Here is a 22830-nt window from a genome sequence, read left to right on the forward strand (position 1 = left end):
AAAAGAACATAAGAAATAGGAGCAGGAGTAGGCCATACGGCCCCTCGAGCCTGCTCCATCATTTAATACGATCATGATCATGACTCAGGTCTACTTCCCTGCCCACTCCCCATAACCCCTTATCCCCTTATCGGTTAAGAAACTGTCTATTTCTGTCTTAAATGTATTCAATGACCCAGCTTCCACAGCTCTCTGAGGCAGTGAATTCCACAGATTTACAACCCTCTGAGAGAAGAAATTCCTCCTCATCTCAGTTTTAAATGGGCGGCCCCTTATTCTAAGATCATGCCCTCTAGTTCTATTCTCCCCATCAGTGGAAACATTCTCTCTGCATCCACCTTGTCAAGCCTCCTCATAATCTTATACGTTTCAATACGATCACCTCTCATTCTTCTGAATTCCAATGAGTAGAGGCCCAACCTACTCAACCTTTCCTCATAAGTCAAACCCCTCATCCCCGGAATCAACGGAGTGAACCTTCTCTGAACTGCCTCCAAAGCAAGTATATCCTTTCGTGAATATGGAAACCTAAACTGCACGCAGTATTCCAGGTGTGGCCTCACCAATACCCTGTATACTTCCCCCTTGCTGCTTTTCTCCTTTACGCTCATTCCCTTCACCTCTTCCTCTTTCTCCCTTGCAGCTTGCTTATCATTTGCTGTGCCAAATACTGACAGGTTGCTGCGTGTCCTGCAGAGCAGTGTGAGGTGCAGGAAGTCTATCAATGTGAGAGCCGTCTTAACGAAACGACCCAGTGGGGTGGAAACTCCAGGAGAATCATGGATGTACCATCAAAGGAGAAACTGTGAGCGACAGCTGTTGCAACGTAGCAGGCGCGGCACTTGAATCACACCACACGACTTTTAACCTTCAGAAAAACCTGTTGTGATACTGAATATTTCATGATCGTGTGGCAATTCTGCAAATCCTTGTTATCTCCTTTGTCTTTGCTTCCAGTGGTCCATAGCCAATTAAAATTTTAATCCTTACAATAAAAACAACAATAAAAAAAAGCTGCACTCATTTCGATCGCGATATCTAGCTCAGCCAGCCAACTGAATTCCAGATTCTTTCCTTCTTTATTTTCCACCATTGGCGGAAGATTTTCACCCTGGTTTCCATTGGTAGCGACGCAGTTCTAAAGGTATAACCTCTCAGTTCTGGTATCAGCTGTGGCTCAGTGGGTAGCACACTCTAGGTGGGAGGGGCTAGGAGTGAGCAGGTCCTGCTGATTACTGCAGGAGTTGGCGTGAGTTTGTTAAAAAGTTGGTGGTGGATTTTGGGTTGTTTTTTTCCCAAATTTTAGGGCCTTTTTTGGCCCATAAACATCAGCCAGGAGACTGCTGAGGGGGCTGGAGTGTTGGGCCCCTCAGAGGACAGTGCTCCCAGTGTGAATTTAACCAGGGGAGAGAATGTCTTGAGAAGGGAAAATAAAAGGCCCAAAGATTTGGGCCGGGACCCCAGGAGGTTTGGGAAAGAAAAGACCGTGGTGGTTCACTGCCAGGATAAGGAGATTCGAGCTTGGGATATTTTACAGGCAGTGCACGAGGACTGCGGTGAGGGAAGTTGCTTTGCTTGCCGACCTAAGCCGAATGTTGGATTCGAAGTGACAGTCAGTGGCCAAGAGGAGGTGGAAAGACTTTTACTGAGCCTGAAGGTTGGTGAGAAAAACTTGGATGTATCTTTGCTGTATTCCGAAGAGGTGGTAGTTTCATTCTTAAACCTGCCGGTTTATGTTGAGGACAATGTGCTGATCAAAAAGTTGGAGTCGTGAGACATTAAACTTTGCTCAGCAATAAAGAGGAGCTACTATCCTGGAACGCGGGTAACCGATGGAACCCGTTATGTAAAGGTGCGGTTCCTAGAGGGGGTGAAGTCATTACCCTACAGTATGACAATGGAAGGAATGCAGTACTGCTGGGTTCTGCATGATAACTAGGTGAAGGTTTGCTATTACTGTCTTGGACACGAGTAAGAAGCTGTTCAGACCTGTACTGTTCTAACTAAATATTTATCACTCAATCAACATAACAAAAACAGATCTGGTCATTATCACATTGCTGTTTTGTGGGAGCTTGCTTGTGGCTACCACGTTTCCCACATTACAACAGTGACTACACTCCAAAAAGTACTTCATTGGTTGCAAAGCATTTTGAAACGTCCGGTGGTCGTGAAGGACGCTATATAAATCCAAGTCTTTCTTTCTAAATAGCTTACAGTGAGCAAGGATTTTTTGAAAAAAGAATGTTTTCACCTACCTTTGCAGTACAACAAGAAGTGATGCGTATTGTGGCTGAATGATGCACTGAAGTATGTACAGTTGGGGATCAGATCACATGACAGGCAGCGTCGGTTAAAGGTTCCGCTGGTCTCTGCACTGAAGGAAGAAGGATGGTCTTTTAGCAGATGAAGCTAAAGCTATTATCATTGATATTTAATAACACTTGCATTGATATAGTGCTAGCGCATCAAAATATCCCATAAGTAATGAACAACTGAAATGCAGTGGTGGCTATATAGGGACTATTTAAGTCGCACAGGTGCATGTTAACCTGCTCCAGCCCTACAATCTCCCGAGATCTCTGCGCTCCTCCAATTCATGACTTTTGAGCATTCCCGATTTTCATCACTCCACTATTGGAGGCTGTGCCTGGGCCCTAAGCTCTGGAATTCCCTCCCTAAACCTCTCCGCCTCTCTACCTCTCTTTCCTCCTTTACGACGCTTCTTTAAACCTACCTTTTTGACCAAGCCTGTCCCAATATCTCCTTATGTGGCTCGGTGTCAAATTTTGTTTGATAATGCTCCTGTGAAGCGCCTGGGAACGTTTTACTACATTAAAGGCGCTGTAAAAATGCAAGTTGTTGTTGTAATCTAATTATTTTTTTTAGAAAGTATGTATCAATACAACTGTTCAAAAAGTACTTAAGACATTTCCAAACCCAACTCACTCCTTAAATTCAGCTGGACATTAAATAAAAAAATACATTATTCTAAACTAATTAGCTGAATTTCAAAAACTATTTCAAATACGGTACAAGTTCTTTTACAGGATATTAATTACGCCTTTTTTAAAAAAAAATGTTTTTAGCCTATTTTGTGAAGTATTGTGCCTCATTCTTAGCTCTCCTCATTTCCACACAACGTACCATCCTTTCGACAAGGATGGGAATGAACTTGCTCCTGGACATTGGGTGATCCTGAGTCAGCCACTAGATGGCACAGGTGAGCAACTCAATGCTTTCCTGTCTTCTGACTTGTGTAGAAATATCTTGCCTCTGCTGGACCCCTCTGTGACGTGCTTGGTGATTATCAGAAACTCATTGAGCAATCATGGGCATAAATCCAAACTGCGCCTTTGGTTATTAATTAATCAACATGATGAGCTCCATGGCCAGGGGTAGCAGGGTGAATTGCTGTGGCTGTGGTAAATAATTTAAGTAGTCACTCCCAGCCGAGTGCAGAACTATACATAGGTTGGACTGAGCAATTATTTGTGGCATATGTGTACCTTATAACGAGCTCCGGCCACTATGGCGGGCTGGGGAGTACTCAGTCAGCCAACAAGGGCTCTACCTGTAAATAAAGACTGAGGCCTCTGAAGGTGTGCAGGCCGCAATCATGGCATTTACACCGGGACTGTGCCCATCCGTGCTGCCCCCGGCTGCCATTCGTGGGGTTAGTGACAAGGCTCCTCGTTTGCTTGAGTCTGGCGGGTACCCGTGCAACTGTGGGTGCACCTTGGGCACCCGCCTGACCCATGGTGCAGGAACCTCAGAGGATTCCATGGGATATACTCCACTCGAGCCTCCTCCCGTCTTTCCTCATCTAAATCTGTCAGCGTAACCCTCTATTCCCTTCTCCCTCGTATGCTTGCCCTTAAATGCATCTATACTATTCACTTCAACCACTCCCTGTGGTAGTGAGTTCCACATTCTCAAAACTCTGAGTGAAGAATTTTCTTCTGAATTCCCTATTTGATTTCTTGGTGACTATCATATTGATGGCCTCTAGTTATGCTCTTACCCACAAATGGAAACACTCTCTCTGTATCCACTCTATCAAAATCTTTCAGAATTTTAAAGACCTCTAGTAGGCCACTCCTTAGCCTTCTCTTTTCAAGAGAATTGAGACCCAGCCAATTCATCCTTTCCTGATAGATATATCCTCGCATTTCTGGTCATCCTTGTAAATCTTTTTTGCACCCTCTCCAGTGCCTCTACATCTTTTTTATAATATAGCAAGTAGAATTGTATGCAATACTCCCAAGTGTGGTCTAACCAAGATTCGATACAAGTTTAGCATTACTTCACTACTTTTCAATTGTATCCCTGTAGAAATAAACCCTAGTGCTTGGTTTGCTTTTTTATGGCCTTGTTAACCTGCATCACTACTTTTAGTGATTTGTGTATTTATACTCCGAGATCCCTTTATGCCTCTACCCCACAAAGACTTGTATTTTCCAAGTAATATGTGACCATCTTTTTCTTATCAAAATGTAATACCTCATATGTAGCTGTGTTGAACTTCATTTGCCAATGATATGCCCAGTCTGAAAGTTTATTAATGTTGTCTTGTAACTTGTTGCAGTCCTCCTCAGTATTGACTATCCCTCAATTTGGTGTCATCCGCAAATTTAGAAATTGTGGTTTTGATTCCAAAGTCTAAATCGTTGATATCAATTGTGAACAACATTGCTTCCAGCATTGATCCTTGTGGTACACCACTTTCTCCGACACTAGATTGCCCTCCCCTGGAAACATGATCTGTATTTTCCTTGCCTCCAACCTGGGGCCAATTGTAGACCAATGGATGGAGATTGATGGCCATGAATAATCAACAACTCTGTTAGCGCTGTATCATATGATTACCGGGACGGTCGAAGACAAATGCAGCGGATCTTTTCCCATCTAGCGATTCCGATGTTCCGAAAGAGCGAGAGTGTTGCATGATATAATGCTCAATCATTTATTCTGCAGCGGCTGTTAAGGCCTCAACACCGCAGATACACACATCCAGCGTTCAATTTGAGGGTATTGTTTCTCTGTAGATTGGTAGCTGATTGTAAATCCCAAACTCCTCCTTGAAAGGCCAGACTAATAAGCAGGAAATAACGTCCTTTCTCTTTTTAACGTAACGTCTGTTATGTGATGCCTATGGTGTTCGGGACTCACACTTGTATATATATCTCTCACACGCATACACACACGCATGCACACACATCAACGCATGTGCACACACACACACACACACACACCAGAGTTAGGCACTTACCTGTACAATTGTCGGCGCAAAGGAGAATCCTCTGTGCTCAGAAAGTAACTGGGGATAAAAGGAATAAATTCACTGAATAGTTTCCTTTTCAATGCAACCAACAGTTTAGATCAGCTTAAATACAATCTAGTCTCTCAGGAAACCGATCCCACGACATTATTTTGAGAAAGAGCAGGGATGTTCTACCCGGTGTCCTGGCCAATAATTATCCCTCAACATCAATAAAAGTAGATTACCTGGTCATTATCTCATTGCTGTTTGTGGGAGAATGCTGTGCTCAAATTGGCTGCCGCGTTTCCTACATTGCAACAGTAACTACTGTCTTGTATTCAACCAGCAATGTAACCCATGTATAATCTGACCTAAGTTGTACACTGTGAGAACAATGACCACTAGGTGGTGAACTTGTGGGAGACACTCCTAACCTGGACCTTCAGGTATTAAAAGGGGAAGCTCCACCCACTTCCATCACTTGAGTGCTAAGGAATAAAGGACAGGTCACAGACTGACCTTCTCTCAAGCATGGGCCTCGTGTGCATTTATACTGTAGAGTAAGGACGTATCAACTACACTCCGAAAGTACTTAATTCCACTTAAACCGACATTCTCCTCCCCCCTGCCTCTTCAATTCTACTTCCTTCGGTGTCTACCCTGGAAAAAGCTCTCTCCCAACTCACTTACAACTGCACTTATGAAATCCCAACAGTCCAGCCTTTGGTGCTCCATTCACCACGACATTTATGCAGCCACCGATCAGCTCAACCACACCCTCACCACCACATTTGATGCCCTCGTCCCTGTTAAAACAATTATTGCTCAAAATTCGGTTGCTTGGTGCTAATGGGCTGCTAAGCGCTTGCTGCCCGAGCGCCGAGCTGTTAGTGCCTGCCGCGAGCTTCTTTGGTGGTTAAGCGGTGGCGTTATCAGTTAGAGCTGTGCACGCCAGCGCTGACCACTTGGTGACATCATGAGTGTGCAACACAACATTAGCCGCGATCAGAACTTCACTCCATTTGCCTGCCGCAGCGCCTGGCACCGTCACCGACAGGGAGAGCAGGCGTCCCGTGGAAGCGCCCGGGGCGATATTATAGAGCGGGAGAAGGTGGGTGTTCAGTGTCAAACCATTGAACATTTCTGTGATTCTCTGAGGTCTGACATACTGCTGCTCTTGTTTACAATGTTCCCTTCAACTTTCTCCCATTTTTCGGGTGATCCAGCTGACCGCCCCGTTAAGCACTGGGATAGCGGTTTCCTAGCGTCTGACCTTCATTATCCCCGCAGCGCTACCGCCCCGTAGCGCCCTAAGAGTAGCGTGGAACACTTCCCTTAGTGCTCCACTTGGGGCGCTAATGATGAATATCCAGGTTGGAGGCGGTAAACATCGCCCGGTGCTAAAAATAGCACCCAGGCGGTATCACCACCTCTAACCGGGCCATAATGAATTTTTCGCCCTACTCTCTCTCACTCTGACCACTCTCCCGGTACTCCCACCGAATATGGCGAGAGTCGATGTCGGCGCATAGCCATGTGCGTCCCCCACGGGGGTGCTACCGGGAGGGGTAAATGCACCCAATTTCTGCTCCCCAGACTCTCCAACCAGCGGAAATTGTTTCTCTCGATCAGTTACCCTTAATATCTTGAAAACTTCGATCAAATCGTCCCTTAACCTTCTAAATTCCAGGGATACTTCTTAGGCAGTCCCTCGTATCGAGGATGGCTTGCTTCCACGCCAAAAGGGATGAGTTCACAGGTGCTTCAATGAAGAACCTAATATTCCAGATCCAGAACTAAATCTTGAAAGGCGGAAGATGCCTGTGCGTGGATTTTTTTAACGTGTGGTGGCCGTTGCACACCAGCCATCACACGGGCTTGACAGAGCTCGGTCTTGGTCCAGTGGCAAGGATTTACCAAGACGACTGGAGACCAGCTCTGCTCCAGGGATACAACCCTAGTTTGCCTCATTTATCCTCGTAATTCAACCCTTGGAGTCCAGGTATCATTCTGGCAAATATACGCTGCACTCCCACCAAGGCCAAAATATCCTTCCAAAGGTGTGGTGTCCTGAACTGCTCTCAGTACTCCAGCTGTGGCCTAACTCGGGCTTTGTGCAGCTGTGGCATAACTTCTACCCACTTGTATTCTCGTCCTCGCGATAGAAAGGCCAGCATTTCATCAGCCTTTTTGATGATTTTTCCGCACTTGCAAATTACATCTTAATGATGCATGCACCTGGACCCCCCCAAGTCTCTTTGGACCTTTACTGTTTCTAGCTTTTTGCCATTTCGAAAGTGCTTGAGCAGTGGTGCAGCAGGGAGGGATTCAAATTCCTGGGGCATTGGAACCGGATCTGGGGGAGGTGGGACCAGTACGAACCGGACGGTCTGCACCTGGGCAGGACCGGAACCCATGTCCTAGGGGGAGTGTTTGCTAGTGCTGCTGGGGAGGAGTTAAACTAATATGGCAGGGGGATGGGAACCAATGCAGGGAGACAGAGGGAAACAAAATGGAGACAGAAGCAAAAGACAGAAAGGAGATGAGTAAAAGGGGAGGGCAGAGAAACCCAAGGCAAAAAACAAAAAGGGCTACATTACAGCAAAATTCTAAAGGGTCAAAGTGTCATAAAAAGGCAAGCATGAAAGCTCGGTGCCTCAATGCGAGGAGTATTCGGAACCCAGGAGAGGGCTCTGAGCTAGTTAGAGTGGGTGAGAGCACAGATGAACAGGACCCCAAGAAAGAATGCAAAAGGCAGGAGGCAACAGAGCAGAGTAGCACTGGGGTAAGTGTAAACCACAAGGTGATAGGAAGGGCAATATGTATGAATATAAAGGGGCTGCAGGAGGGGTCAAAACTAAAAATCATAGTTTAAAAACTAGTATTAAAACACTCTACCTAAACGCACGCAGCATTCGAAATAAAGTAAATGAGTTGACGGCACAAATCATTACAAATGGGTATGATTTGGTGGCCATTACAGAAACGTGGTTGCAGGGTGGCCAAGACTGGGAATTAAACATACAGGACAATTCGGAAAGATAGACAAAAGGGAAAGGAGGTGGGGTAGCTCTGTTAATAAAGGATGATATCAGGGCAGTTGTGAGAGACGATATTGGATCTAATAAACAAAATGTTGAATCATTGTGGGTGGAGATTAGAGATAGTAAGGGGAAAAAGTCACTGGTGGGTGTAGTTTATAGGCCCCCAAATAATAACTTCACGGTGGAGCGGGCAATAATCAAGGGAATAATGGAGGCATGTTTAAAAGGAACGTCAGTAATCATGGGGGATTTTAACCTACATATCGATTGGTTAAATCAAATCGCACGGGGTAGCCTTGAGGAGGAATTCATAGAATGCAGACGGGATCGTTTCTTAGAACAGTATGTTACAGAACCTACAAGGGAGCAAGCTATCTTAGATCTGGTCCTGTGTAATGAGACAGGAATAAAAAACGATCTACTAGTAAAAGATCCTCTCGGAATGAGTGATCACAGTATGGTTGAATTTGTAATTCAGATTGAAGGTGAGGAAGTAGTGTCTCAAACGAGCGTACTATGCTTAAACAAAGGGGACTACAGTGGGATGAGGGCAGAGTTGGCTAAAGTAGACTGGAAACACAGACTAAACGGTGACACAACTGAGGAACAGTGGAGGACTTTTAAGGAGCTCTTTCATAGTGCTCAACAAAAATATATTCCAGTGAAAAAGAAGGGCGGTAAGAGAAGGGATAACTAGCCATGGATAACCAAGGAAATAACGGAGAGTATCAAATTAAAATCCAATGCATATAAGGTGGCCAAGATTAGTGGGAAATTAGAAGATTGGGAAAATTTTAAACGACAGCAAAGAATGAATAAGAAAGCGATAAAGAAAGGAAAGATAGATTATGAAAGTATAATTGCGCAAAACATAAGAACAGATAGTAAAAGCATTTACCGATATATAAAACGGAAGAGAGTGACTAAAGTAAATGTTGGTCCCTTAGAAGATGAGAAGGGGGATTTAATAATGGGAAATGTGGAAATGGCTGAGACCTTAAACAATTATTTTGCTTCGGTCTTCACAGTGGAAGACACAAAAACCATGCCAAAGATTGCTGGTCACGGGAATGTGGGAAGGGAGGACCTTGAGACAATCACTATCACTAGCGGGGTAGTGCTGGACAGGCTAATGGGACTCAAGGTAGACAAGTCCCCTGGTCTTGATGAAATGCATCCCAGGGTATTAAAAGAGATGGCGGAAGTTATAGCAGATGCATTCGTTATAATCTACCAACATTTTCTGGACTCTGGGGAGGTACCAGCGGATTGGAAAGCAGCTAATGTAACGCCTCTGTTTAAAAAAGGGGGCAGACAAAAGGCAGGTAACTATAGGCTGGTTAGTTTAACATCTGTAGTGGGGAAAATGCTTGAAGCTATCATTAAGGAAGAAATAGCGGGACATCTAGATAGGAATAGTACAATCAAGCAGACACAACATGGATTCATGAAGGGGAAAACATGTTTAACTAATTTACTGGAATTCTTTGAGGATATAATGAGCATGGTGGATAGAGGTGTACCGATGGATGTGGTGTATTTAGATTTTCAAAAGGCATTCGATAAGGTGCCACACAAAAGGTTCCCTCAGAAGATAGAGCTATGCTGAGTCAGAGGAAATGTATCAGCATCGATTGAGAATTGGCTTGCTAACAGAAAGCAGAGTCGGGATAAATGGGTCCTTTTCGGGTTGGAAATCGGTGGTTAGTGGTGTGCCACAGGGATCGGTGCTGGGACCACAACTGTTTACAATATACATAGATGACCTGGAAGAGGGGATGGAGTGTAGTGTAACAAAATTTGCAGATGACACAAAGATTAGTGTGAAAGCGGGTTGTGTAGAGGACACAGAGAGACTGCAAAGAGATTTAGATAGGTTAAGCGAATGGGCTAAGGTTTGGCAGATGGAATACAATGTCGGAAAGTGTGAGGTCATCCACCTTGGGAAAAAAAAACAGTAAAAGGGAATATTAGTTGAATGGGGAGAAATTACAACATCCTGCGGTGCAGAGGGACCTGGGGGTCCTTGTGCAGGAATCCCAAAAGGTTAGTTTGCAGGTGCAGCAGGTAATCAGGAAGGCGAATGGAATGTTGGCCTTCATTGCGAGAGGGATGGAGTACAAAAGCAGGGAGGTCCTGCTGCAACTATACAGGGTATTGGTGAGGCCGCACCTGGAGTACTGCATGCAGTTTTGGTCACCTTACTTAAAGAAGGATATATTAGCTTTGGAAGGGGTACAGAGACGATTCACTAGGCTGATTCCGGAGATGAGGGGGTTACCTTAAGATGATAAATTGAGTAGACTGGGTCTTTACTCGTTGGAGTTCAGAAGGATGAGGGGTGATCTTATAGAAACATTTAAAATAAGGAAAGGGACAGACAAGATAGAGGCAGAGAGGTTGTTTCCATTGGTCGGGGAGACTAGAACTAGGGGGCACAGCCTCAAAATACAGGGGAGCCAATTTAAAACTGAGTTGAGAAGGAATTTCTTCTCCCAGAGGGTTATGAATCTGTGGAATTCTCTGCCCAAGGAAGCAGTTGAGGCTAGCTCATTGAATGTATTCAAGTCACAGATAGATAGATTTCTAACCAATAAGGGAATTAAGGGTTATGGGGAGCGGGCGGGTAAGTGGAGCTGAGTCCACGGCCAGATCAGCCATGATCTTGTTGAATGGCGGAGCAGGCTCGAGGGGCTAGATGGCCTACTCCTGTTCCTAATTCTTATGTTCTTATGTTCTTATGCTCTGATCTATTATTTTTATGTCCAAAGTGGACGACCTCACACTTACCTATATTACATAATGTAAGAGTTCCCCCGAGTGGACTACTGCTCCATGTAGTGGACTACTGATGTAAATAATAAAGGATCATGTGACCAGGGCACATGATGACCGTTTCTGTGTTAAGAGGTATCTTGTAAAGTTTGTTTGTTATTGATGTTGTAAGAATATATTACACATAAGAACATTGGAAATAGGAGCAGAAGAAAGCCATTTGGCCCCTTGAGCCTGTTCTGCCATTCAATAAGATCAATGCTAATCCCCATATCCCTTGATTTCATTTATATTCAAAAATCTATCAATCTCTGATTTGAATATACTCAACTACTGAGCATCCACAACCCTCTGGGGTAGAGAATTTCAAAGATTCACCACTCTTTCAGTGAAGAAATTTCCCTTCATCTCAGTCCTAAATGGCCGACCCCTTATTCTGAGACTGTGACCTCTGGTTCTCGACTCCCCAGCCAGATGAAACATCCTCCCAGCATTAACCCTGTCAAGCCCTGTAAAAAAAATTTATGTTTCAATGAGATCACCTCTCATTCTTCTAATCTCTGGAGAATATAGGCCTAGTCTACTCAATCTCTCCTCATTGGACAATCCCCCCATCTCAGGAATCAGTCTGGTGAATCTTCGTTGCATTTCCTCTATGGCAGGTATATCCTTCCTTAGGTAAGGAGCCCAAAACTGTACAAAATATTCCAGGTGCAGTCTCAGCAGGGCCCTATATAATAGAAGTAAAACCTTTTAAGGGCTTTTTGACAAGACAATACCTCATAAGCAGCAGTTAGTATGGTTTCTGCAATAGATTAGATTTATTAAGCTTACAGCAATAGTATACAGTTGTCTTGAGTAATCCTTGCCACTAGACCAAGAACTAGCTCTGTTAAGCCCATGTGGTGTCTGGTGTGCAACGGCCACCCCACGTTAAAAAAATGCATGCACAGGCATCTTCCATCCTTCAGGATATAGTTCGGGTCCTTCATTGAAACACCTGTGATCTCGTCCTTTTTTTGGAGTGGAAGCAAGTCATCCTCATTTCGAGGGACTGCCTATGATGATGACTTAACAAAAAGCGACAGTTGACGAAAGCTCACAGGCCCAGGTCCCTGGAACTTGCGTGCTCAGGTCGATGTTGTCCTAAATCTGTACGTTGCTATTCCAGCCGTCTCTGTGCAAAGGTATTTTTTGAGTATCGATGTTTTAACCAATTTCTTATCAAAAGTTCATTTAGCCAGTCTATGATCTTTAACAAAATCACCTTTTCAATTGGTTCGAATGGTAAAAATACCATTGTCACTCAAATCAGAACTAGTCTCCAGTAAATTTCCATCAATGCCTACTTGTCCACGTTATCTCATTTACAAATTCCTTCATCTCCTCAGAACCTCTTAAATATGCTACTGTATTCTAACTGTTAGTTTTGATTAAGCTGACTCCAATTTCTACTTTGTGATTATAATAATGTGACCTTGGCTCGCAGCTCGTGTTATTTGAGGAGCTTCTAATATTTCTATTGTCCACAGAGAATCTTGGGTAAGATTAGTTGGTCAATGACTACAAATTGAATATATATATATGAATCTCTAATATCAGTCTTTCTTACACTCTTTTACGTCAATTCTCTGTACAAGGGCACCCAGGTCCCTCTGAACACCAACATTTCCCAATCTCTCACCATTTAAAAAAATAGCCTGCTTTTCTATTTTTCCTACCAAAGTGGATAACTTCACATTTCTCCACATTATGGGCCCAAGTTTCCACACGATAAAAAACGGGCACCCCTCCGAGCTGGGCGCCCGTTTTTCGCGCCTAAAACGGCGCCGGAAAAAAAACTTGCGATTCTGGAGAGCCCTGCAGCTCCTTGTCTGTTTGGCGCAGCGCCCAGGGGGGCGGAGCCTACACTCACGCCGATTTTGTAAGTGGGAGGGGGCGGGTACTATTTAAATTAGTTTTTTTCCTACCGGCAACGCTGCGCGTGAGCGTTGGAGCGTTCGCGCACGCGCAGTGTGAAGGAAACATTGGCACTCGGCCATTTTTGTAGTTCTTTGTAGCTGGTTAATTTTTGAACATTTTTTAATAAAACCACATTGCCATCAGCACATCAGCACTGAGGCTTCCTGCTTACTGCCCCTCCCTCCCTCCCGTTCGCAGGAACGATGCTGAGCTGACTGTCAGGCTTCCACCTCAAGTGGAAGGCTGCTTGCTGCCTGGTTACTGCCTGCCTGCCCCTCCCTCTCTCCCTCCCATTCGCGGGAACGACGCCACACCGCTGAACTGACTGAAGCACTTTCACACAGGTAGGAAGATGGTTTATTTAATCTTTTCTTTGCTTATAAATGTTTATTCAGGTTGGATTTATTTGTATAATATTTGTAGAAGTATAAATAAGGATTTATTGTCGAATTTAATGACTTCCCTTCCCCCCCCCCTCCCCCCCCACCTCGTTCTGGACGCCTAATTTGTAACCTGCGCCTGATTTTTTAATGTGTAGAACAGGTTTTTTCAGTTCTACAAAAATCTTCACTTGCTCCATTCTAAGTTCGTTTGGAGTACGTTTTCACTGTGGAAACTTTGAAATCAGGCGTCAGTGGCCGGACACGCCCTCTTTTGAAGAAAAAATTCTGTTCCAAAGTAGAACTGTTCTACCTGACTAGAACTGCAGAAAAAAAAAATGTGGAGAATTGCGATTTCTACGATAGTCAGTTCTCCACCAGTTGCTCCTAAAAATCAGGCGCAAATCATGTGGAAACTTGAGCCCAATATTCCATTTGTCATGTTTTTGCCCACTCACTTAGCCTGTCTATATCCTCTTGAAGCCTCTTTGCAAGCTCCTTACAACTTACATTTCCACCGAACTTTGTAGTCCATTTGAAATCCTTTTGCTACAAATTTGCCGATTCACTTAATATCTCTCTGTAATTGTATGCTTCCATCTACGCTGCTTATCAATGCCGCTTATCTTTGTGTTATCGGCAAACCTGGATATGTGGTTCTCTTCTTCTGCTACTGGAAACGGATTCTTCTTATTTGCTCTATCAAAACCCTTCATGGTTTTGAACACCTCTATGAATTCTCCCCTTAACCTCAGGCCGTTGCACTCATTCTTAACATCACTCCTCATTGGACAGGCCTCCAGTCTCATGGTGGCAACAAACAACATTTTAGCTTGGTTTTCAAGCTGGAAAGAGTTTGTTGGCAGGATACACCAGGACTGTGTCCTGGGTCCATTGCCATGCTCAATAATTTAATAATTAATGTAATAATTTAATTGAAGCTCTCTGAAGTAACATATCCAAATTTGCAGATGGCCCATGAATGGGAGGCAGGGCAATTAAGGGAGATGATTTCAATCTTTCAGCTATCTGGGCCAGCAGATGTCAGATGCAGTTCAATGCGGAGAAGAATAGAATTATTATTGTTCCGGAGTTTGCTGCAACGGTGTTATTGCCGACAAGCGCCATTGTGCATCCTGATCCTCCAGTGAAGAGCCAAGGCCAAGAGGTGCTGAGGAACTCGTTACCATACGTCACAACGATGATGGTAGCATTCCAAGGAGCTTTGAAGCAGCCGCTTGGACTGGGCCAGCTGTATACACGGACCCTCTTCACTTAGAATCAGCAGCGATACCAGTCAAAGAGAATCCAATTGCTGATTATAACACCGAGGAAACAGCAGACCATTGAAATTAATACACACCAAACTGGAAAGAGGCGGCCGTAGGAACTTGCCTTTCACGACCACCGGATGTCTCAAAGCAGTTTACAGCCAATGAAGTATTTTTTGAAGTATAGTCACTGTTGTAATGTAGGAAACACAGCAGCCAATTTACACACAGCAAGCTCCCACAAACAGAAATGTGATAATGACCTGATAATCTGTTTTTTCTTTAGTGATGTTGGTTGAGGGACAAATATTGACCAGGACACCGGTGAGATCTCCCCTACTGTTCTCCGAAATAGTGCCATGGGATTTTTTTACGTCCTCCTGAGGGGGCTGCCGGGGTCTCGGACTAACTTCCATCCGAAAGACGGCACCTCCGATGGTGCAGCACTCCCTCAGTACTACACGGGAGTGTCAGCCTGGATCTTGTGCTTCTGGACTTCTGCTATTTCGAAGAAGAGCAGGTGAGTTATCCCCGGTGTCCTAGCCAATATTTATCCCTCAACATTACAAGAACAGATTATTTTGGTCATTATTACATTGCTGTTTGTGGGAGCTTGCTGTGCGTAACTTGGCTGCCACGTTTCCTGCATTACAACACTCGTGAAAGATGCTATATAAATGGAAGGGTTTTTTTCTGACTCTGGACAAGGCTGGGTTTAAAATGGACCTGTTGCAAAATGGAACCAGCGTCAAACTGTCCGCCAGAATATTAAGCAAAATCAGGAATCCGATTGCCAAGTTCTACTGCCACACTCACATCGATGAGCTCTCAAAAACACCGCTTCAAAGTGACAGTAATATTATAACTGCACTCCTAAATAACCTTCCAATTAAAGAACCATCTACAAGATGCACTGCAGCAACTTGCCAAGGCTTCTTTGGCAGCACCTCCCTAAACCCGTGGCCTCTACCACCTAGAAGGACAAGGGCAGCAGGCGCAGGGGAACACCACCACCTCCACATTCCCCTCCAAGTCATACACCATCCTGACTTGGAAGTATATCTTTGTTTCTTTATCGTCGCTGGGTCAAAATCCTGGAACTCCCTCCCTAACAGCACTGTGGGAGTACCTTCACTACACGGACTGCAGCGGCTCAAGATGGCGGCTCACCACCACCTTCTCAAGAGCAATTAGAGATGGGCAATAAATGCTGGCTTTGCCTATGACGTTCACATCTCATAAACGAATTAAAAAAAAAGAACAGACCTGTTACACTCATAATAAAGGATGAAACTAAGTATCGTAAGCAATGAGTAAGTGTGACCTTAGCTCCTTTAATTAGACTCCAGAGTGCAGGTACCGTGTGGGTGGCCTGCTTATATACAGTGCTCCCAAGGGATGCTGGGATCCCTTGGGACTCCAACAAGTAGGCCCTCTGGTGGTGGTGTGATGCAGGTTGCCAAGGGTTAAATACATAACAAGACCGGCAGAATTACAGAGATTAAACGTTAAGACAGTTGACGTTTATGTTATTGTCAGTTTCAATGTGGAGCTATTAAAAAGCCAGGAAAGGGAAACTGAATTTTTAATGGTTATCATGCTTGAGAGAGTTTTCACATATGTAGGTTAACTAAAACGAAGATTCATACCCTGACACACGGGAGCAGTTCTACATGAAAACCAAGGGTTTGGGAATCTGCTGTGTTTTCAACACCTTATAAGTGTTTTTGAAAGAAGTGCGTTGCAAAGCATTGAAGGCAATTAATTCTGCCTCATCAACTTTGTAGCTACATGCCCCTAGCCCTCTGTTCAAGATTTGATGTTAATTCATAACTGTGAACACTGAGTCCTTGCAACAAGGATCATGTAGCACGTGCATCAGTTGTAATTATGAAGAGAACAGGACTATTACAATCTTAAGATGTAAGCTAAACGATGTAAGTGTATCTAAGGGTTAAGTCAAGGCAGGACAGCTCGGTCACGTGATATGCTCCTCCTGTACCATGTGGGAACACGGGGACAACACCAGTGTCCCTGACGACGACATGTGCGGGAAGTGTGTCCACCTACGGCTCCTGACGGTCCGCGTTGCGGAGTTGGAGCTGAGGGTGGATTCACTCTGGAGCATCCACGATGCTGAGAATGACGTGAGTATCACGTGTAGCGAGTTGGTCTTACCGCAGGAGAAGGGTCCACAGCCAGCGAGGGAATGGAAGACCAGCAGGAAGAGTAGTGCAAAGAAGGTAGTGCAGGGGTCCCCTGTGGTCATCCCACTGCAAAACAGATACACTGCTTTGAGTACTGTTGAGGGGGATGACTCACCAGGAGAGGGCAGCAGCAGCCAAGTTCATGGCACCGTGGCTGGCTCTGTTGCACAGGAGGGCAGGAAAAAGAGTGGGCGAGCGATAGTGATAGGGGATTCAATTGTAAGGGGAATAGATAGGCGTTTCTGTGGCCACAACCGAGACTCCAGGATGGTATGTTGCCTCCCTGGTGCAAGGGTCAACGATGTCTCGGAGCGGGTGCAGGACATTCTAAAAAGGGAGGGAGAACAGCCAGTTGTCGTGGTGCACGTTGGTACCAACGACATAGGTAAAAAAAGGGATGAGGTCCTACGAAATGAATTTAAGGAGCTAGGAGCTAAATTAAAAAGTAGGACCTCAAAAGTAGTAATCTCGGGATTGCTACCAGTGCCACGTGGTAGTCAGAGTAGGAATCGCAGGATAGTGCAGATGAATACGTGGCTTGAGCAATGGTGCAGCAGGGAGGGATTCAAATTCCTGGGGCATTGGAACCGGTTCTGGGGGAGGTGGGACCAGTACAATCCGGACGGTCTGCACCTGGGCAGAATCGGAACCAATGTCCTCGGGGGAGTGTTTGCTAGTGCTGTTGGGGAGGAGTTAAACTAATATGGCAGGGGGATGGGAACCAATGCAGGGAGATAGGGGAAACAAAAAGGAGGCAAAAGCAAAAGACAGAAAGGAGATGAGGAAAAGTGGAGGGCAGAGAAACCCAAGGCAAAGAACAAAAAGGGCCTTTGTACAGCAAAATTCTAAAAGGACAGAGGGTGTTAAAAAAACAAGCCGAAAGGCTTTGTGTCTTAATGCAAGGAGTATCCGCAATAAGGTGGATGAATTAACTGTGCAAATAGATGTTAACAAATATGATGTGATTGGGATTACGGAGACGTGGCTCCAGGATGATCAGGGCTGGGAACTCAACATCCAGGGGTATTCAATATTCAGGAAGGATAGAATAAAAGGAAAAGGAGGTGGGGTAGCATTGCTGGTTAAGGAGGAGATTAAGGCAATAGTTAGGAAGGACATTAGGCTTGGATGATGTGGAATCTATATGGGTAGAGCTGCAGAACACCAAAGGGCAAAAAACATTAGTGGGAGTTGTGTACAGACCTCCAAACAGTAGTAGTGATGTTGGGGAGTGCATCAAACATGAAATTAGGGGTGCGTGCAATAAAGGTGCAGCAGTTATAATGGGTGACTTTAATATGCACATAGATTGGGCTAACCAAACTGGAAGCAATACGGTGGATGAGGATTTCCTGGAGTGCATAAGGGATGGTTTTTTAGACCAATATGTCGAGGAACCAACTAGGGGGGAGGCCATCTTAGACTGGGTGTTATGTAATGAGAGAGGATTAATTAGCAATCTCGTTGTGCGAGGCCCCTTGGGGAAGAGTGACCATAATATGGTGGAATTCTGCATTGGGATGGAGAATGAAACAGTTAATTCAGAGACCATGGTCCAGAACTTAAAGAAGGCTAACTTTGAAGGTATGAGGTATGAGGCGTGAATTGGCTGGGATGGATTGGCGAATGATACTTAAGGGGTTGACTGTGGATGGGCAATGGCAGACATTTAGAGACCGCATGGATGAACTACAACAATTGTACATTCCTGTCTGGCATAAAAATAAAAAAGGGAAGGTGGCTCAACCGTGGCTATCAAGGGAAATCAGGGATAGTATTAAAGCCAAGGAAGTGGCATACAAATTGGCCAGAAATAGCAGTGAACCTGGGGATTGGGAGAAATTTAGAACTCAGCAGAGGAGGACAAAGGGTTTGATTAGGGCAGGGAAAATGGAGTATGAGAAGAAGCTTGCAGGGAACATTAAGACGGATTGCAAAAGTTTCTATAGATATGTAAAGAGAAAAAGGTTAGTAAAGACAAACGTAGGTCCCCTGCAGTCAGAATCAGGGGAAGTCATAACGGGGAACAAAGAAATGGCGGACCAATTGAACAAGTACTTTGGTTCGGTATTCACTAAGGAGGACACGAACAACCTTCCGGTTATAAAAGGGGTCGGGGGGTCTAGTAAGGAGGAGGAACTGAGGGAAATCCTTATTAGCCGGGAAATTGTGTTGGGGAAATTGATGGGATTGAAGGCCGATAAATCCCCAGGGCCTGATGGACTGCATCCCAGAGTACTTAAGGAGGTGGCCTTGGAAATAGTGAATGCGTTGACAGTCATTTTCCAACATTCCATTGACTCTGGATCAGTTAATATAGAGTGGAGGGTAGCCAATGTAACCCCACTTTTTAAAAAAGGAGGGAGAGAGAAAACAGGGAATTATAGACCGGTCAGCCTGACATCGGTAGTGGGTAAAATGATGGAATCAATTATTAAGGATGTCATAGCAGTGCATTTGGAAAGAGGTGACATGATAGGTCCAAGTCAGCATGGATTTGTGAAAGGGAAATCATGCTTGACAAATCTTCTGGAATTTTTTGAGGATGTTTCCAGTAGAGTGGACAAGGGAGAACCAGTTGATGTGGTATATTTGGACTTTCAGAAGGCGTTCGACAAGGTCCCACACAAGAGATTGATGTGCAAAGTTAGAGCACATGGGATTGGGGGTAGTGTACTGACATGGATTGAGAACTGGTTGTCAGACAGGAAGCAAAGAGTAGGAGTAAGTGGGTACTTTTCAGAATGGCAGGCAGTGACTAGTGGGGTACCGCAAGGTTCTGTGCTGGGGCCCCAGCTGTTTACACTGTACATTAATGATTTTGACGAGGGGATTAAATGTAGTATCTCCAAATTTGCAGATGACACTAAGTTGGGTGGCAGTGTGAGCTGCGAGGAGGATGCTGTGAGGCTGCAGAGCAACTTGGATAGGTTAGGTGAGTGGGCAAATGCATGGCAGATGAAGTATAATGTGGATAAATGTGAGGTTATCCACTTTGGTGGTAAAAACAGAGAGACAGACTATTATCTGAATGGTGACAGATTAGGAAAAGGGGAGGTGCAAAGAGACCTGGGTGTCATGGTACATCAGTCATTGAAGGTTGGCATGCAGGTGCAGCAGGCGGTTAAGAAAGCAAATGGCATGTTGGCCTTCATAGCAAGGGGATTTGAGTACAGGGGCAGGGAGGTGTTGCTGCAGTTGTACAGGGCATTGGTGAGGCCACACCTGGAGTATTGTGTACAGTTTTGGTCTCCTAACCTGAGGAAGGACATTCTTGCTATTGAGGGATTGCAGCGAAGGTTCACCAGACTGATTCCCGGGATGGCGGGACTGACCTATCAAGAAAGACTGGATCAACTGGGCTTGTATTCACTGGAGTTCAGAAGAATGAGAGGGGACCTCATAAAAACATTTAAAATTCTGACGGGGTTAGACAGGTTAGATGCAGGAAGAATGTTCCCAATGTTGGGGAAGTCCAGAACCAGAGGTCACAGTCTAAGGATAAGGGGTAAGCCATTTAGGACCGAGATGCGGAGGAACTTCTTCACCCAGAGAGTGGTGAACCTGTGGAATTCTCTACCACAGAAAGTAGTTGAGGTCAATTCACTAAATATATTCAAAAAGGAGTTTGATGAGGTCCTTACTACTAGGGGGATCAAGGGGTATGGCGAGAAAGCAGGAATGGGGTACTGAAGTTGAATGTTCAGCCATGAACTCATTGAATGGCGGTGCAGGCTAGAAGGGCCGAATGGCCTACTCCTGCACCTATTTTCTATGTTTCTATGTTTCTATGTAACATGTAAATATATGTTATATTAACTATGTGTTTAACTCAGAGATGTGAATTACAATATCCAACAGAAACATTATCGGAGAATGAGGTGGGGAAGGGAGGTTTGGGGAATGGGGAGAGGGTGCGGGGAATGGGGAGAGGGTGCGGGGGATGGAGAGAGGGTGCGGGGGATGGAGAGAGGGTGCGGGGGATGGAGAGAGGGTGCGGGGAATGGGGAGAGGGTGCGGGGAATGGGGAGAGGGTGCGGGGGATGGGGAGAGAGTGCGGGGGATGGGGAGAGAGTGCGGGGGATGGGGAGAGAGTGCGGGGGATGGGGAGAGAGTACGGGGGATGGGGAGGGAGTGCGGGGGATGGGGAGAGAGTGCGGGGGATGGGGAGAGAGTGCGGGGGATGGGGAGAGAGTGCGGGGGATGGGGAGAGAGTGCGGGAGATGAGGAGAGAGTGCGGGGGATGAGGAGAGAGTGCGGGGGATGGGGAGAGAGTGCGGGGGATGGGGAGAGAGAGTGCGGGGGGTGGGGAGAGAGAGTGCGGGGGATGGGGAGAGAGAGTGCGGGGGATGGGGAGAGAGAGTGCGGGGGATGGGGAGAGAGAGTGCGGGGGATGGGGAGAGAGAGTGCGGGGGATGGGGAGAGAGAGTGCGGGGGATGGGGAGAGAGTGCGGGGGATGAGTAGATGGTGCGGGGGATGGGGAGAGAGAGTGCGGGGGATGGGGAGAGAGTGCGGGGGATAGGGAGAGAGTGCGGGGGATGGGGAGGGAGTGCGGGGGATGGGGAGAGAGTGCGGGGGATGGGGAGAGAGTGCGGGGGATGGGGAGAGAGTGCGGGGGAATGGGGAGAGAATGCGGGGGATGAGTAGATGGTGCGGAGGATGAGTAGATGGTGCGAGGGATGTGGAGAGGAGGGTGTGGGGGATGGAGAGGGAGATGAGGGGAGTGGGAGAGGAGGTGTGGAGGATCGGGTGGGGATGGAAAGTCTGGAGAATAGGGCCCATACATTGAGAGCATCTTAAGAAGATAGGATGAAGCTCAATGTACCAAACCTCATTGGGAAGGTAACACAGAGTCCCAGTTGAAACATTCACCTCTCTTTCTCTTTCAGGTACCAACCCACTTATCTTGGATATCCAGCCTTTGCTGCTTTCCTTTCAGATTCCCAACATTTACTTCCTTTATTTTGATCTCTACCGTGTCGAGCAGGATTCTGGTTGTGCCCAGACTCTCAGAGGCAGCACAGATCGAGTACTTCGACTCTGAGTATAACTTGGAATATCTAAGTGCCGAGATTCTACTTGTGGGTAACTGTAACTTTGAGGGATAGCGTAGAGTGGCCAATATCGATCGGTCGCCCGTTATACATCTCTCCCGATTTCTGATTCCATTGAGGTCAATGGAGGGATCTCTAACAGACGGCGAATCTTATATCGGGCCTTTTTTACTACGGCCCAAAGTCAAAATTACCCCCATTATCTCTCATTTGTTTCAATCATTTCTGAAGACTTACATTTTTTGATGCACTTCATCATATGTCAAAAGCTGTGTCACATCCCAGTTACCAGAGGTGATGGACTGCAAATTATCATTACTATTGTTAATCTGGAACAGAAGAAAAGACAATCATATTTATGAAACTGTCAGAATTGGCATCACTTGGAGAGTGTACGCCATTTATTAATGGTTCACTGGAGATGGTACAACATTTATTAATCCTGTCCTCTTTTTAAACATTTCATGGATGAATTCTTTAGTTGGCGTGAGTAGCTTTTGCAGCTAAAAATAACTAAGGACAGATTTCGTTCAGATGCTATTTCCAGCAAAAATCGTGTTATTTTCGGGTATTTTTACACTCTAGTCAGTGATGGCAAATCTTCCTGCAATGTGTAGGAGTTTGGTGACACATGGTGACTGCAGTAAATCTCGCCCCATGTCCTTCATTGCAGCATTTTCTCTCACTCTAAGAAATCTCTGCAGCATTTTTTGCCTAATTTTGGAAAGCTGGAGGCATGTCTCAACACTCTCCGCAATGTTTTGTGAAGTATTCATTTGAAAACAAGTATATGATAGTTTATGAGAGGTAATGGCAGGGTTTAGGGAAGTAAACCCTGCCATATTTACGAAAGGATATACTTGCTGTGAAGGC

General features: G+C 45.4%; 1 protein-coding gene across 4 annotated transcripts in view; it reads right to left on the reverse strand.

The window, feature by feature from the left end:
- Nucleotides 1-22830, reverse strand: part of dpp6a (dipeptidyl-peptidase 6a) — an 828704-nt gene that overhangs the window by 159273 nt on the left and 646601 nt on the right. For all 4 annotated transcript variants that reach the window (XR_011593400.1, XM_070881647.1, XM_070881648.1 and 1 more), the window contains 3 exons: nt 22195-22286; nt 5273-5320; nt 2259-2377 (listed from right to left, as the gene is read on the reverse strand). Coding sequence is in view for 3 of the 4 variants with exons in the window: in XM_070881647.1 (XP_070737748.1) it covers nt 2259-2377; nt 5273-5320; nt 22195-22286 (259 nt within the window). In the remaining variant the exon portion in view is untranslated. The remainder of the gene's footprint in view (nt 1-2258; nt 2378-5272; nt 5321-22194; nt 22287-22830) is intronic.

The sequence above is a fragment of the Pristiophorus japonicus genome, chromosome 5, assembly GCF_044704955.1.
Source record: "Pristiophorus japonicus isolate sPriJap1 chromosome 5, sPriJap1.hap1, whole genome shotgun sequence".
NCBI classification, from domain to species: Eukaryota; Metazoa; Chordata; class Chondrichthyes; family Pristiophoridae; genus Pristiophorus; species Pristiophorus japonicus.